Here is a 19,159-nt window from a genome sequence, read left to right as displayed (position 1 = left end):
CGAGTTGTGGATCGGAGAGTTGTCCTGCAGGAGGAGGATGCCTTTGCTTTATTAACACGCTTATGTAGGGGCCTCATCGTCAAGATTGGCTTTGCGAATCTCCAATCATTACGCAACTTTTCGAGACATGAATAAACGCCAGACCACGGGACTCAGCAAGCTAATATGGCGATTGAAGGATACGAACTCAAGCTACAGGCTGGAATGGTCAATTTTGTCGGTGTCCCTCCCATTTGATAGGGGCAGAAGGAAGTGCAACCTTTGTGTCTCCGAACTCTTCCATATATTGTTCGCCAGAGACCGGATGGTAAACGGACTTTTACAGTCGGCTTTTCGATGCCCCCATTGGCGGCGTTACACTTATCTGGCTTATAAATAACGCTTATAAATAATACCTGCACCCATAGCCCTTGGTAATAAATTCTGAAATAGCCTTTAAGATAATTACGATTAACCACTGCAAGGGGAATTACTCCTGTAAAATAAAAGGGGTTTTGTTTTTGACGACGGGGGGTTTCTTTGACAAGGCATGATTAGACGAACACACGCACACATAAAACATAAAATATTTTTCTGCCACCCAACGGTTTTTACTGCAGTAGCCATTGTGTAGAGCTGCTTAACAACTGACAGCCGAACGATCAAACGCACACAAGTACACAAAAAATGTTCTCTACCTCTTGACGGAGTTCTTGCCAACCTGCGCCAGCACACATATATAGAACAGTAAACACACACATGTCTCTAAGTAGATTTTTTCTCGCCCCTTATAATACATCCAATATTCCTTAAATAGTCAGAACTTTATTCTCGGTCACAAAGAACATCTACACACCCTCACCCACAGGAATGACCGCTGCCTGACCCGTTAAAATCTTCAACAACCGGTTCTCAACATACACTGATAAATAGTTTTGCCATGGGCTCTTAGGAGCCTAGTTCGATTTATTTTGCTCCGCCTCTGTTCTGTTTTTGTTTTTTCCAACGGATTTCCTATTTCTTCCTGAAGAGAAAGACACAATATGGTCTCATTATTCAATCGGATTTTGGTAAATTGTGCCTTTCGAAACACGTGTAGAATGAAATAAAACGATTTCTGTTCAATCTTCGTTCAGCTCCATTTCTTCAATTCACCAATAATATTAAAATTCAATTATCCGCACCAACGCACGGTTGCAACACCATATGGTTGTACCTCCAACCGGCTGTCTTCTGCTGTGATTTTTGCTACCAAGGTATCGGTTAAACTTTTGATTAATCTGCTACAAGATTATTCATCTTTCTATTTCACATAAATTATATATATATATATATATATATATATATATATATATATATATACATATATACATATATATATATATATATATATTATATATATATATATGTATATATATATATATATATATATATATATATATATGTGTGTGTGTGTGTATATGTATATGTTTATGCAATTATTGACTTATTCCATTCGTTAATTTGTACCACTCACACATGTGTTTAATCAATTAATAAATAGATATAAATGAATGTTTAATGGTGAGAAATTTGTCGATTGTATATCCTCTCAATTTTCTTATTTGCTCTATAGATACATATAATTAATAATATCAGGGTAATAAATAATTTTTGAAATTTTAACTACCAATCGCCTAGCGTGTAGAAAAATTAGTCAATATACTATATCTTATACAAATAAATACAGCGTACATTTAAACACATAAGAGGTATATACATAAATACATATATATATATATATATATATATATATATATATATATATATATATATATATGTATATAATTAGTGAATGGAAGCGTTCTCAGTGATAGGGAATACACAGGGGATAGTCCGTTAAATAGTATTGATAACGAGGAGTTTAATGTAGTAGGCTGCTGCAGTTCTCACAGTCATTATAGTAATAAGAACGCAGTATTAATATCAGAAGCAAATCCCGATAGAATAAGGTTTTTGTCTAGTATTCCAAGATTAGAAATGCCATTTACCAATGCAAGGTTTACGCGGATTCGGATGTCTACTTGTATGTCGGAGCTTCATCGTCAAAATTGGCCGTGAGAATATCGAACCACTTCACAACATTTCGCGACGTTAATAAACATCAAGCGACAGGACTTAGTAAACTTATCTGGCGTTTGAAGAACGCGAATTCAGCATTTAGACTGGAATGGTCGATTTTATCGGTGTCTCTTCCGTTTGATAGAGGCAGAAGGATATGTAATCTTTGTAACTCTGAACTTTTCCACATATTGTTCGCCAGAGGCCGTTTGGTAAACGGGCTTTTACAGACTGCTTTTCAATGTCCCCATTGGCGGCGTCATACGTTTCTTACATATAAATGACACCTAAGACAATTAACACCTTGATATCCTAATAAAAGAAAAAAACTTTTGAAAAAAGTTTTGGGAAAAAAATCTCTGAATAAAGTTTGCAAGGGGATATTACTCCCCTTGGGCGATTGGTCGGTTTTTCAGAAGCAAGGGCAGGAATTATACCCCCCTGATTTTTGACGAGGTTAATTTAGACAAGCAGGCCACTGACGGACACACGAGCACAGAATTATTTCAGCCGCCTGACCGGCTTCTTTCAGCAGTGCTCACTATCTCGCGCCCCTCGCCACCATACGGCCACCATACGGCTTATTTCTCGCACCTAAATAAGACACCCTGAATTCTTAAAATATTCAGAGCATTAATTTTGGTTACACAGAATATCTTCACACCCCTTGTTTTCATTATTTCCTCACCTACCAGATTTGACCGCGGCCTGACCTTGATTTATTCCAACGGACTTTTTTGTCGGCCTCCACCCCGATTTCAACGTACATTAAGAAACAGTTTACCCCATGGGCTCCTAGGGAGCGTTCTTGTTCGAGTTGCTTGCAGCGCCTTTGTTTTGTTTTGTTTGGACATCGTAATTCCTGGATTTTCCTGAAGAGAAAGCTGCAATATGGTATCCTTATTCAATCAGAATTTGGAAATTTGTGGCCTTTGAAACATGTGTAGAATGTAATAAAAGGAATTCTGTAGAATCTTCGTTCAGCTCCATTTCTTCCATTCACTAATTATATTAAACTTCAATTATCCGCGCCAACGCACGGTTGCAACACCCTATGGTCATAACTCCAACCGTGTTTTCTCTGCTGTGATTTTTGCTACCCAGGTATCGGTTAAACTTTTGAATAATCCGTAACGAGATAATTCATCTTTCCATTTCAACAAATATATATATATATATATATATATACAGAGAGAGAGAGAGAGAGAGAGAGAGAGAGAGCTAGATAGATAGATAGAAAGATAGATAGATAGATAGATAGATAGATAGATAGATAGATAGATAGATAGATAGATAGATAGATAGATAGATAGATATCAATATTTTGGAAGTTTGTGAAACATAGACACATTATATGGTCATTCAAAAGATATATCAATGTAATCGGTGTATACGATTCTATTTTCTTTTATCATTCTATTTTCATCATTCTTTGTTTCTTTTATCCATGTTTACTAATTTTATGTCTTGTGATTCATTGATACTTTCATTATATCTCAGTTTACGTTGGCGACGGAGAATATGCTACACTAATCAAAATGTAATGTTTATATATAAGTAAGGGAAGCGCCCGTTAAAGCAGGTTAGTTTTTTGAAGCGTCATCTGTGGAGATGTATTGTAATTAGTTGTAAACCATCGCACTTGTCAGGTATGGATGCATGAGTGTGGAAACGATCGTTCTCAAGAAAGTGCCTGACCAACTACAAATTCTGCTTCTCATATTTTCAGGGCACACTCATACACACACGTACATATGCATACATACATACATACATACATACATACATACATACATACATACATACATACATACATATAAGTACTTATATACATACATACATGCTTACACACACATACGCACCTCCATATACACACGCATGCACACACACAACATATATATAAATAAAGATAGATAGGTTACGGTGAATAAATTGTCGTCTACATTATGCAAAACTTATAATAATTTAGACATCTTATTTTAATAGATACGAGGGGCGTTCAATAAGTAATGCCCCTGACCCACTTCCCATAGCAGTAGAGCAACGAAACTTGGAACAGTTATTAGTCATTTTCTACATAGGAACCACACAGAGTTACGCATTTCTCCCATCGTTTGATGCAGCTCTGAAGACCGTTTTTGTAGAAGAACCCAGCTTGGTTCTCCAACCACGACGTGACTTCAGAAATCAAGGCTGCATCATCTGGGAAACGTTTTCCTTTCAAAAACAACTTCATGGCTGGGAAGAGGTGAAAATCAGAGGGTGCAAGGTCAGGAGAATAGGGGGGATGGGAGATGAGTTCATAGCCGCACGCCTGTGCTTCTGATCTGGCGACACGCGAGTTGTGGATCGGAGCGTTGTCCTGCAGGAGGAGGATGCCTTTGCTGATCTTGCCCCGCCTCTTGATTTTTATAGTTTCTCTTAATTTCCTCAAAATTGAAGCATAATAGACTCCTGTAATTGTGGCACCCTTTGCCAGGAAATCTGTCTTCACTACGCCGTCCTGGTCCCAGAAGACTGTAAGCATGACCTTGCCAGTGGAGGGCTGCACTCTTGCCTTCTTTGGAGGAGGTGAGTCACGGTGCTTCTACTGCATTGAATGAGCTTTGGTCTCTGGGTCATAGTGATGGACCCAGGTTTTATCCTATGCAATCAGTCTTTTGAAAAATTTTGACTCATCTTCTTGGCACATCTCCAAATTCATCCTGGAGCAATCGACGCGTTCTTGCTTCTGGAAATGCGTGAGCAACCTGGGAATCCATCTGGCAGACACCTTTTGCATATGCAAATGGTCATGAATGATAGTTTCCACAGACCCGGTACTAATCTTGACCTCATGGGCTATTTGGCGAATAGTTATGCGTCGATCTTCCAAAATGTCAGCCTCAACTTGACGGACAGATGCCTCATCAATGGCAGAAGGGGCGACCAGATCTGGGAGCTGTTTCCACAGAGTTCCGACCATGCTTGAATTCACGATGCCAGCGTTTTACAAGGTCATATGATGGGGCATCGTCCCCGTAAGTTACTTTCATTTCATCAAAAGTCTCCCATGGTGTGCGTCCTTTCAAATACAAAAACCGGATCACTGCTCGACACTCAACATGCTCCATTTCACACTTGACTCAGTTCAAACACCTGTAAATCGGACACCACAATTAATTCAGAGCTGTAATTTGTCACTTAATCTATAGAGATATAAATAATTGCACATGCAAACTTTCAGCTAGATCAAACAACTGCAAGTGGGTCAGGCATTACTTATTGAACGCCCCTCGTATATTTACAAAAATTACATAAAATATATTGAAGTACTAAAGAGTAAATCTATTTAATAAAATCACCCTTAGTTTTGACCATTGTCTCCAAAGGACTTCGGAATCTCCTGTTGTTCTTATGGACGCTCTTCTTGTCTACGTTGGTGAATCGGCCCGTAATATATTCCTTCAATTCATCTTTGGTGTTACAAGGAGTTTTGTTTGTCTCACACTCAGCTGCACCGCTCATATAATAATCAAGGGGCGTTGAAGTCTGGTAAGTTATGTGGCCAAGTGTTAGGGGTGATGTGGTCGCTGGAATTGTCTGACAGGCATGACGAGCTTCACTTACTTGTGTGTCATGGTGCAGAATTCTTTTGGTAGATATAGAGTCATCCAGCAGCCACCCTCTTGACCAAGACCAGCTCGACCTCCTCCAGGCATTTCATACATGCCTCCATGTTAAGTGTGAGGCCGTGTGGGGGTGTTCAATGGAGGCATAACATCTCCATCACTACTGATCACTCCAAACAGCATGATGACGACTGGATATTTGATATTTATCAGTCTCGGTACATGTTTTGCGGTCACGGTAAGCTAACGTTTGTTCTGCTGTTCACCATCTGATCCTGGCGGAAATTCTTCTCTTCCAAGAAAAAACCAAAGGCTTGCATTGATGTTTCTTCAAAAGCTTTGTAGCGTGGTATTTCCTCTTGTACTTGATGACGTGCGATAAGAATTGACCCTTTCTCAACTTGTATGAGGAATACCGAATGTCTTCATGCATAACCTCTTTGATAAGGAACTCAGAAACTCCCATGTTCGTGGCGATAGACCTTATTATCGTGGAGGAATTGTTGTCAATCATGGCCTGGGTCACACCAACAAATTCACGAGTACTTTTCTATTCAGAACAATCTGAGTCGCTTTTCCGAGATGCCGCACCTTAGTAATCACCATTAGACTCATCCAACTCTTTCTAAATTCTCTGCACTGTCCTCAGACTAACACCCATACACTCTGAAATGTTCGTATTGGGGTTTCTGGTGCAACTGCCAAGCAGTATAACATATCGTTTCCATATTTCTGGTGAGTTGTGACATTGTACTGTTTTTCTTATAGATTGTGCCCATCTGATCCTACTCTCTCTCTCTCAGTCTCTCTCTCTCTCTCTCTCTCTCTATATATATATATATATATATTCCATACTTACAGTTGAAAGAGTCTCAATGACTGAAAGCGTACTGAAATGTTTCTTATAAACTTGTTTTAGCATTTTCTATCTTGACTTTCTTTTTCATACACATATATAAATATATATATATATATTATATATATATATATATATATATATATATATATATATATATATATATAGTAAAAGCAATTAAGATTCAAGTGAGTTCTGTTGAATTCACATGAATGCGGTACTTAACTTAGATGCACCAGAAATCTATATGGTATTAACCATAAGATAATGCGGGGTGATTATAAACAAGAAAAAAGCAACAAAAATGGATCAATATTTCGGTACAATTGTTTCGCACGAAGACCAGCTTTATTAAGGCTGCAAATATTGCAGCAAATACAGGTGACCCGTACTCATCAGCCGAAAAAAAAACATCTGAGTTCTCCAAACATCTAAGGGGCTGAGGCTACACTCCTGAAACATCAGGGATAGTTCAATAAAAATCAGATTTAGACAATAAACCTTTGACTCGACATTACCTTCCCGTGTCCTCTTTATATAGCAATTAACAACGGTATACTGGTCAAGAATAGCATTTCTCTTTAAAACTCTTAGATTCTTGCAAATTCTGTACCAGTCAGTTTGTCTCCACTGAAATAAACTAATCTGCGTAGTTGGATATTTACAACCCCTTCTCCTCTCAGTTACCCCATTATACCCTATGTGAGTGATTGTCTCTACGTTCCACTAATGTTCCTTCAACTAATAGAATTCTAACATAGCAGTTTTGAGAAATAATCAGAAATGTAACCAGTATATCATCATACATAAGGAAACCCACTTTATTATGGACTAATTATGGATAAATACATCGTCTGTGAGTATGAAATCTCTCCTCATATCTCCAGAAATCAAACCTACTTCATTATGGATGGTTTTATATTTTCATTTTCGGTGAAAATAAGAGGTTTTTTAAAATCCTTTTTTAAAACCTGTTGTATGATTGTGCAACATTAAAGAACTTTGGAAGTCCATTTATTATCTAAATCTGATTTTTATAGAACTATCCCTGATGTTTCAGGAGTGTAGCCTCACCCCTTAGATGTTTGGAGAACTCAGATGTTTTTTTTTTTCGGCTGATAAGTACGGGTCACCTGTATTTGCTGCAATATTTGCAGCCTTAATAAAGCTGGTCTTCGTACGAAACAATTGTACCGAAATATTGATCCAATTTTGTTGATTTTTTCTTGTTTATATATATATATATATATATATATATATATTTGCCATGATAGCTCGTTAGCCATTAAACCTATTTCTACTTTCTCTCCCTGTTTATTTCTGTGATCCTTTCCGTCGAAGAGCGTAGGCGCGAAGTGTAAAAGACTTTCTTAATTCCCGAGCATTAAACTACTATGTCTGTTTGTTGTTTACGCACCGTCTTCGGCTTTTGTTTTTTTTGTAAATTATCACTATATATATATATATATATATATATATATATATATATATATATATATTCATGAGGAGAGAGAGAGAGAGAGAGAGATAGAAAGATAGATAGATACAAGATAGATAGTTATATGCATCCATGCATGAATGGATGGATATATATATATATATATATATATATATATATATATATATATATATATATATATATACATATATATATATACATATAAAACAATTACAAAAAATACGGAGCTTGTATTCGTCAGTTTTTTTTACCTTTACTGTTGGTCATGCAACATAAATGATTGACCGCCACGTGTTTCTCCTCCCCAGAATGTTTCCGGTTTCTAAATTCTTTCTGCCACCCACCCCCTAGTTTTGGTGCAGTAGCGCAGACAACATACCATAGTGTGCTGTGCACCTTGATTCAGACTTGTTAAAGATTCTGAAAGATTCTGAAAGAAGGTGCATGGGGGACTGTGCTGAGTTGCTTGTACAACTGCATATGTCCTGTGCAACAGAACTTCGTGTTGGTCAATCTAACAAACTAATTCTGCTCTATGACTGATGGTAAAATTGAAAATAAAAATTTAACGATGTACTAATCTCTGCATTGTTTATAATTGACTGAAAATTGCATTCTTATATTATTCATAATCCAGCGAATCGAAACTGGAGTATTACATCGGGATTACTCATGCCAAGCGATTACTGATGTTTAATATTACTTGATATGGTTAGACGCAACATGAAATCTGACTAAGAGCCACTACGGTACACAACTCCACAATTTCTTCACCTTATACATATATAAATATACATACACACACACACACGCGCGCGCACACACACACACACACACACACACACCACACACACACACACACACACACATATATATATATATATATACACACACACACGAGCCGGTATCAAAAATTTCCCGGACTAGTTCTATAGCACGGCAACAGACGGCAGTACATGATTGTGCGCGCGAGTGAGAGTTAGCAGTGACCCTCCTAAAAAAGTATACCGAGTTACATCGCTGTTTTCCCGAGTTGTGAAATTAATGTTTTCTTTTTTGTAATCACGTTTTTGCTGTAGTTTGCGAGTTTATCATGGACAAGAAGCTGGAACAAAGAGCCAACGTGAAATTTTAATTGAACTTGGTACGTCTGCTACAAAGACATTGAGCGTGCGTCGCCAAGTTTACGGTGACGAAATAATTCATCGTACGTCATGTTTCGTGCGGCACTGGCGTATTAGAAGTGGAAGAACATCCCTGGAAGATGATGAGCACTATGGAAGACCAGCAACGAGCGTTGCTCCCGGAAATGTGATATTGTGCTTCGAGAATCCGTCTCCTAGTATCAGACTGAAAATCGAGAGTTCTACCTCGACATTTTGAAGCGTTTTAGAGAGGACATTCGGCAAAAGCGAACGGATCCGTGGAGCGTGAAGAATCGGATTCTTCACGACGATAATTCACCCTGTCACGAATTCTCCTCCCTCGTGCGTTTCTCGCGAAAAACAACACGGTATCAATTCAACACCGACTTATTCACCAGATTTAGCACTTTGCCAATTTCCATCTCTCCCCACAATATAAAAATGCAGCCCAAAGGTTGCCATTTCAGCAAATTTATTGTGATGCAGACTGAATCGCAGCAGGTACTCGATTCGCTTACAGAAAATCAAGGCCGAATTCCAAAAGTGGAAGGAACGCCGAGGCCCGTGTGATTATTTCGAAGTTGACTATTTCGAAAAAGATGATGTTAAAAGTTACCGAAATAATATATTCTTCATGAAAATTAAGTAGTGTGGAAAATTTTTGATACCACCTCGTATACGCATATCTATTTTTACTTTTCTTAAACAAGAATATGATTGACATATATATTTTAACAAATATATATGTATGCGTGCGTGTATATATGCATGTATGGATTCTTCTATGTAACTATACGTATATATGTAAGTATATATCTATTTATACGTACACCCGAAAATATTGATTTAGTTTTTTTCTAATATTCTTATTTCGTTATTACAGATCAGACTGGTATTTGAAGTGAATCTTTCTAAAATCGGTTGCACATATTATGACTAACGGCAGCAATGTTGCTGTGCCGACGCAAAATATACCGCACGTTGTCCAGATTTCTCGTCTTCCTGACCTTTTGTTTACTTTTCGTTCAAATTCACCTATCTTCTAGGACGAAACAAGTTATGAAACCGGCAATACTTTCATGGTTCTCGTGGCAGGATCTACAGGAGTTTGAAAGGAAAAATATGAAGAATAATACACTAGATAACAATAGTACAATGAATATAAATATTAATAAGAAAAACAAAGATAATTCATTAGTACATGGTTTATCGCTAAGAGTCAATGGTGGTTTACAGTCAAAACAAAATGAAATTTTGGAAGTTAAAAATTCACTTTTGGGCAGCTCATCATTGCCGTTGTTGTCAGAAGAGCTGCCTTATTATACACGTCACATCATTAACCCTTCTTTACTCTGCGCCCCAGATGATTTTATGATTGCTTATATTCACGCAGCACCAGAGAACTCTAAGCGACGTATGGCAATACGGCAAACATGGGGCGACAAGAAAGTGTTGGGCAAACTTAAAATCAAGTTACTATTTGTGATGGGTGTCGTCAACAACCGTCATGTTATGGATATGGTCAAAGTAGAATCTGCCCGTTACAATGACATATTACAGACTGAATTCAACGACACATATCGGAACTTAAATTCCAAAGCAATGGCAGCGTTGCGCTGGATCGCAACAAACTGCCAAAATATCTCATATATAATGAAAACAGATGATGATATATTAGTCGACATTTTTCAAGTGGTAAAATATTTGAGATATCTACAACTGTACAAGTATGCTCGGGAAAAGTTTATATTGTGTAATGTATGGGATTTAATGTTAATCATCAGAAACAAAAAGAGTAAGTGGTATGTTTCACCTGAAGAATATCCTAATAAAACTTATGAAGTTTATTGCTCGGGTTCTGCTTATATCTTGAGCTCTGACATGCCTGTCCGGTTACTCAAAATTTCGTTAAAAATTCCTCGTTTTTGGGTCGATGATGTTTATGTAACTGGTATGCTAGTCAATGCATTAGGTATAAAGCATACCTATTATAATTCGGCCTATACATTTATCGTTAGTGATTCATTGGATGAGATTTTGAAGGACAACAAAAGAAAGACTGCTATTTACCACATACCTCATACCGAAACTATGTACAAACTCTGGAACATATTAAATGAACGCATGAATCATTCCGGTGCAACGAGAAATATTTTGAAATAACAAAACTTTTGGATTTCGTTGAAAATTTTATTTTATATAGACCACGTGAGACAATTATTAGTACATACGATTAGTACCAATTTCAAGAATAATACCTGAAATTTAATGGCAGGGTGTTAGTTATTATTTTATATACGCCTCGTCAGATACAATCATTTATTAAAATAAGGCCTGAAATTTTCTGGTTTAGTGTTTGTGGATTATACCGATTCCAGTGCTTAACTGGTAGTTATTTCATCGTCCCTGAGAAGAAGGTAAGTAAAGTAGACTGTGGCAGAGTGTGAACGCTGAACGTAAAGACGGACAAAATGCCGCGTTAACTTGTTAATAATAATTTGAATATATTAACGATGAATACAACATTTCAAATTTACAATGGATTGATTAATGAAGATATACAAAGAATACTTACTGTTCCTTTCGGTATAATACCTATAGAGAAATTCCAATAAACGTGTAACCATTTTGGTTTTCTAATTCAGTTGTTTAGGTTAATTTTCATCCTCTTTTAATATTGCACAACGACTATCATGTTGCATACACCAGTTGTTGATTAAAACGAATCTACTTGTTGGGAATATATTCGCTCTGATATGTTTGATCGAGAAAATAAAGTTACATGTAATAACCTGTTTGTCAATCCCAATACTTCTATCCTTTCCCTAATTTGAAACCAATGCATTTATTTAAGTGCTAGTAATACTTTCATATGTTGAGGAATACTCAGACATAATTTTCAAGAGCAAACCACATATCCTAACGAATAAAAAAATTAGATCTAAGTTCCTCCTCGCACAAAACTTTCCAGAAACACAATACGAAACTCACATATATACATAAAGTCCCTTCCCACACTCATGTAATATGTAAAACAAATACCTGAATGCTAATATCAATAAAAAAGTATTTAACCTCATTTCTAAAGAAATTTTCGAGAAAGCTGCTCCCTATTATAACAATGCCCTCGCCAACATTTTCTCTAAAGATACATTAATGTAAAAATACTCTAATGATAATCAAAATATTAATAAGAGATCTAGTGGCATAAAGATGACGTAATACCACTCTAGTATTAATCAGAATAATAATAAGAAACCTAAAAATAGGCGAAGTAAAATAATTTGGTCCATCCTTCCCTTTGCTCTTAATATAAAAACTAATATACGTAAAATATTCTTGTCTCTCCTAAAGAAACACTTTCCAGCCGCTCACAGATACAAGAAAATAATCAATAGCTGTTCTCTGAAATATGAACAGAATGCCTCAATATGAAAAGTATCAATACCAAGAGCCTAAATCCAGTTGCCACTGTCTCGCCCCATGATCCTGTCCCTGGCACCGACGATGTATGTTTAAATCTATCACATATGAGGCAACTCTAAATAGTAATACAACTGAAAAGAAGAACTATACTGGATTCTGTGAAGGTGAATTTAAAAATCGCTATGCCAATCACATAAACACCTTCCGACATACAGACAAAATTAATTCGACTCAGTTGGCTAGATACATATGGACTCTGAAAGATAACGAAACACAGCAAGTGATTAAATGGAAAGTTATTGAAGAATCTACACCTTCTATGAATGGCTCGAATAAATGTAAGCTTCTTTGGCTGTAAAAGCGTACATTCTGTTCAAGTCTAAGATCCCCGACTCTATTGAAATCTAGGACAGAAATTTTAAGTGCATGCATATGTATAAATATATTTTGGTGAATTGGAAATTCTCCCTATTCTCGAGAACTTGATGTTTTTCCGGCCTAATCATTTCAGGTCAAAGGAAGATAGTTCTTTTATCTCTTTACTTATTATTTCTTTTTACATATTAGCTTTTGTGTTTTCGCTTTCCGTTTTCCGATTTTCGCTTTGTTTTCGGTTTTTCCTCTTCCGTTTTTACTTTCTACGCTTTCAATATGCTGCCTTCTCAGACTTTTTTCGCGTTACGTCTATTATTCAATTCTTTTTAGTTCGTTAAGTTATGAGGTTTGCGCATGAAGAATATGTTGGAGGATTTCTCAACATATGAAAATATTAGTAGCGCTTAAATACGTGTACTGTGCCTTTTAAAAATTATATATTTATATACACATACGCACACACACACACGCACTCAAACACATACACATACATACACACATACACACACACACATATATATATATATATATATATAACAAAGTGAACATGCAAGGTACCGCACGAGTAAAAATGTATAGGAAAGAAGATTTGAAAATGCAGAGGTATTTTAAATATGTTTATTGACTTCACCGGTTTCACTTTTTCTTAAAACAAATGATTATCAAAAGTAAAATGTAATGCTTTGTGTAACCTTTGTTGTGTTAAAAATATGGTTATCATAGATGTATTAAAATGCAGTTATACAGTCTTTAATAATGATAAAAAAATGTTAAGAAACAGAATCTTTTAAAATGATAAGAAAAGGAAATGTTTAAACAGATTTGTTTAAACAGTTTACATGAATGTGTTCAAAATAGGTTGTAAAATAAATTTATAATTACTTTAAGTTCATCAAAAATCACGATTGTATAGAAACATATATGCAGAAAGAATCATATTTAAGCATTCATAGAGAATTTTAGGGGAATGAACAAGCTTTTCTTCCTTTATCTTCAGTCATGTATTTAAGGGATGGCTGCTATTTTTAGAAATAGTGTGCGACGTTGTTTGGTGGGGGAGAGCATTGTGGAATCAAAAGAATTTTTTATGTGTATATTGGAATATACAATATTCCAATATACTCTCCCCACCATAATGCTCTCCCCCACCAACCAATCTCCGACACTATTTCTAAAAATAGCAACAATCCCTTAAATACACATTACAAAACTGAAGATGAAGGAAGAAAAGGTTGGTTATTTCCGTAAAATTCTGTGTATTCCAATATGCACAAATAGTTAAATCAAGGCTAGTAGATCTGATATAGGTGTCAGAGATCATGAATGAAAAAGTACTGCCTAATCGATATATTAATCCCAACAGAAGACAATGTATATTTAAAAGAAACGGAGAAGCTCTCAAAATACAAATATTTGGAAATAGAGACAACCCGAACATTCATCCTGAAAAAAGAAACATTTCCTGTAATAAGTGCATGAGGTATGGTTAAAAAACATACGTCACGGCGTACGAATATATATCGCGTATACAGAACCTTGCAATATATATAGCATACAGAAAGCAGCACTATTAGGAACGCACACATCTTACGGTAAGCTTTTCAGTATAGTAAAATTAATATCAAAACAATCCACAGCTCATACCCATGGCACTTAGAGCTGCGCTCTGTAGTACAGTGAAAGTACGTGATACAAGTAAGAATATATTAATAATAAAACGCTATCTGGCAGTAGTGGGGCTGCAAGATATCTAAGGAGGTGCATTAGAAAACAACAGCGAAAGAAATAATGCAGATCTTCACTCAGAAGGAAAAAATTAGAGCAGAGGACGTGGGGGTGGATTTCTGGTAAACCGTAGGAAAAGACCATAATAGTATGCCCGGTGTGAAACATACCAACTGAACACATTAAACCAGATATTATTTATGCCATAAAAAGATAAATTGCTATGATAGATGTTACAGTTGTTTGAGATAAAAATTTATGAAGATGATGCATTTGAACTACTCATATGCTTATTCTCTGTGTAAGAGTTTTTGTGAAAGCTGAACAGTTAAGATAAAGAAAATAACATCAACTTATTTTATATTTATTCTGTGAGGAAAATATATGATAAATGCTGATCCAGTAGTAGTAAAGAAAAAGAATAGAAAGTGCCAGATAATTGACTTTACATCTTAAATGATGAGAAATTCAATATGAGAGGAATAGAAAAAATAGCAAAGTACCAGGACGTAGCTATCGAATTACAAAGACAATGGAAAGTGCGGGTAAAATTTATCACAGTAATTATAGGCGCATATTTTTGAGGAGAAATCTGATAATAACATCATGTATTCATTCTGACTCAAAAATCAATCTAGATGACCTGCATCCTGAAGAAACCTAAAATAATTTTTGCATTAATGAAGTTACTGGTAATTAGGACGCAGAGATGAATGTGAACACTCGAAAGATATGCTAACGAAGAGAAAATGCTGGAGCTGAAAATAGAATTCAAATTCAAGAACCGCATTCAAGCTATTAGCACGTTAGCAGCAATACTTCTACACTATGATTTCAAATTCATAACAAGGAATGGACACACTATCCATATGTGTAAAATTCTAATCATTAAACTATTCAAGTTGCTGGTGAGATAACCGATAACTGACATTCTATAGAGCTGAATTATCTTAAATCCGCTCCAACATGGATTATTCTCAGTAACAGTGACTGCATATAATAGGCCTTTGCATTACTCCCATAACATTTTTAATTCTTCAGAAGAGGATTTCAGTAGCGCTCTTAAGTAACTCGATTCGATCATAGAATGTAACTGAGACGACCACACCATAAACGTTGCAAAAACATACTATATATTTCGTGGAAGGCAAATGGAATGTTGATTGGCAGGAAACTTTGTCATGAATAGTGCACATCTGGCTGTAGTTTTGTCAACACATCGCATAATTATTTGCATAAAAGTATATTTATATCGTGGAAAACACTAAAGAAATGAGTTTTAAATTACACTAAAGTATAATCAACGACATTGGTGATGGTGACAGAGATGCAATTTCCCCTTCGCGCTGTCACTTCATGAAAATATTCATCCAAAAAGAACAAGATATGTTAGGATATAGCTGTCAAATTAAAATCATATGCACTAGATATTGGGATATTTGTGTCAAAATAAGACAAAATACTCTTCGCCAAACATACATCAACTGTAACAATCGAAATTTCAAAACCAGGCAACAATGAAAGAAAAAATTTTCTTGGTAGAATTAGTAATGATTTATTCAAAATTATAGAGAATTATTCTGAAACAAATTAACTAATAACATTTAAAAACGCTAAGACAAACACCACCAACAAACGACAAAACACTTCTGATATCCAGGTATACTTCGGTCGACACCAAAGCTATTCTGGACATGAGTAATGATTTTACGAAAGAAGGTTTTATAGATTTTCAAAGTTCATGATTGTTTCGAAGCATATATACAGCAAGAGTCATATTTAAATCTGTGTAAATTGGAATATCCCACAGTTTGGCTGCTTGATCTTTTCTGACACAATTTCTGCATTATGTCTATACCACCTTTTTTTCAGTCGTAGATCCATTGTTGGTATAGCTTTCGATGTTTAAAGGTCCCAACCTGTCATGTCTGTGAATATATTCCTCCTTAACCCTGACTGGGAAGACAGAGACAATACGATTTATTGTTTATTCCTATCACCACATATTTTACAGTTACGCGCACGTTTCTTCATTATGTATTTCTAGTGGTTTCTGGTAGGGATGCTTTGAATTTGGGGCACAAATCAAAATCATTAATCTCTACTTTAAATATTTAGCTTCTCAGAAAGTTTCGGAATTTTACCAGTTTTAGTTTAGATATCAGTTGCTTGATATTTTTCAACATAATTGTTAAGTATTATGACTTCTTGCTTGTATTTTTCGGCTTCCTTAAAGACAGAGAACAGTTTATTGTGCTCGTGTCTTATTATTTGTGCTAATTTTCTTCCTTGCTTATCAATTACGTATATCGTAAGCCTATGGTGGTTATGGTAGTTTCCAAGTCGTATAAGACCTCTACTATCTTCAATTCGTTGTATATATAAACTTTCTATGGCAGCCATTGCATGGAGCATCCTAAATGATATCATGATATTTTGTTACTTTCCTGACGAGTTTAATTTGTTAATTTAGTGCCCAGTTAAGAATATTGTAACTGTAAATTACGGATGAGACAACTAGAGAGTTGATACTTATCAGCTGGTTATCGCATTGAGACCTGGTTAAATATCAATCTAACTTGTCTATAGTATTTCTTCCTGATCGTATCTTTCATTTCTGTGTGTGGTTACCGTACTAAGCTCATTGATGCCTAAATATTTGTACGTCTGGCTTTGGTCTAAGTCTATCATTTTATTAACTTTATCTAGTGTCATATTGCTATTCATACCTAGTTTTTCTATTTTTCCAGGTTGCGTTAGTGCATTTTCTTACTCAAATTTCATGGTTGTTGTCATTATTATTATTATTATTTTTATTATTATTATTATTATTATTATTATTATTGATCTTTATATATATTACTCGAAAATATTTGACTTTCACCGTTATCTGGAATCAACTTTTCATCTGTATACTCTCCATTTATTTCTTCTTCTTAATATTATCTTCATTTTCATCGTCTTTCAATTTTCGCCATTCTTTGCTGAGTGGATTCCTGACTCCTGTGGCAGAGAAACTTACTCTCTACATTGGTAGATCATTAAAACAAACACACTAGATTGTTCATATACAGAGTCCACAAATTTCGATCAAAATGCATTATGTAGTCATGAGTGAGGTTTTTATTTTCTATTTGGTAGATATTTTCAGTTTTATAAATTTAACATATTTAGCATTTAGGAATTGCATGATGTTGCACTGTGAATATATGTTTGCATTTGATCATCAATCATCGTGTGTAGGTCTATGCAATATGTAGCTGCACAACGTATAGGTTATTCGGAAAGCTGATATATAGCAACACTCGTTTTCACATGTGAGAATGAGTACAGCATAAATAATCATCGTGTGTATAACTAAATTGTCAATTGCCACGTAAAAACTGGATATATTTGAGATTAAAAGATTGGTAACATGTTTTTGTTTTATTTATATAAAATTGCATTAGTGAGCAACATTCTCAAAGGTATGTTCTAATATGGAAAGATGCATATGCTCTGCAAATCTCAGGTTTCACTGCAAACTGTGGTTCAATGCATATCAGCTCCATATCAAAAGGGATACATCTGGCGATAACAACATTTGTTAGAAAGTCTATTAATGTACATCGATAAATAGTTTCTTTCATGTATGAAGATGATATTAGGAAAAGTAATTTATCACTGTATATCAACTTATTTTAAGGTTTTCAACATTATTATTATTATTTCGTAGAGATACGGACTGCTAGAATGTATTGTAATGAGGCTCTCAAATCCTACGATAAGATGTTTAAAGAACCTGTCACATGGACGAGAATAAATGCATTACGCATATTAATGTATATCGATATCTTTAAGACAATTACATATTTGATGAAAACAATAAAAAACCAAGGAGTATGTCCAATTAATCATAGGATAATTCATCAAACTGGACTGGAGATACAGAAAACTATACTTAGCTGTCTATGAGTATAAATGTGTACATATATGCATAAAAGCATAACTAGTTAGAAATGTGGCAATGCTGATACGAAATCCTTTAGAAACGAACAACAAAATACTGTGAAATGAAAGGACAGAGCAAGCACTAGAGGAAAGGCAGTTCAAGCACTAGAACAAATTATCAACAATATATAAAACCGTATTCGAATGGACTTAAGATGGTTATTAAACACATTACATGAAATCTTGCGAACTGAAACAGTATTTTGAAAAACATTTTTAAATTTACTAAAACAAGAATAAGATATATATTTCACAAACGCTTACGCTTATATGCAAAGACACAATCTCTCCACTAGAACTTTTAAATCAATAAACTTTTTTCCTTGAAAAATACTGAACACGTCTTAATATGCACGCATAACCAACTTTTATTTTTTTACATATTTCAATCCACGATTAAATCACTGTACATATATTCCCTCACTAAACAAGGTTTTCGAAACTTGTCTTTGTATATATATATAATCCCCTAACATTAGCAAAAGCTGAACAG

General features: G+C 35.2%; 1 protein-coding gene across 1 annotated transcript in view; it reads left to right on the top strand.

The window, feature by feature from the left end:
• The window catches only part of LOC115215406 (beta-1,3-galactosyltransferase 5-like), a 28,900-nt gene extending 16,941 nt beyond the window's left edge, over positions 1-11,959 (top strand). Inside the window, exons 2-3 of the mRNA XM_036504319.1 lie at positions 10,034-11,341; positions 11,437-11,959. Coding sequence (XP_036360212.1) covers positions 10,099-11,313 — 1,215 coding nt within the window. The 5' untranslated portion in view covers positions 10,034-10,098 and the 3' untranslated portion in view covers positions 11,314-11,341; positions 11,437-11,959. The remainder of the gene's footprint in view (positions 1-10,033; positions 11,342-11,436) is intronic.
• The last annotated feature ends 7,200 nt before the right edge of the window (positions 11,960-19,159 follow it).

Source organism: Octopus sinensis, linkage group LG1, assembly GCF_006345805.1.
Source record: "Octopus sinensis linkage group LG1, ASM634580v1, whole genome shotgun sequence".
Taxonomy (NCBI): domain Eukaryota; kingdom Metazoa; phylum Mollusca; class Cephalopoda; order Octopoda; family Octopodidae; genus Octopus; species Octopus sinensis.
Note: the sequence above shows the minus strand (reverse complement) of the source record. Positions and strands in the feature narration are given on the sequence as shown.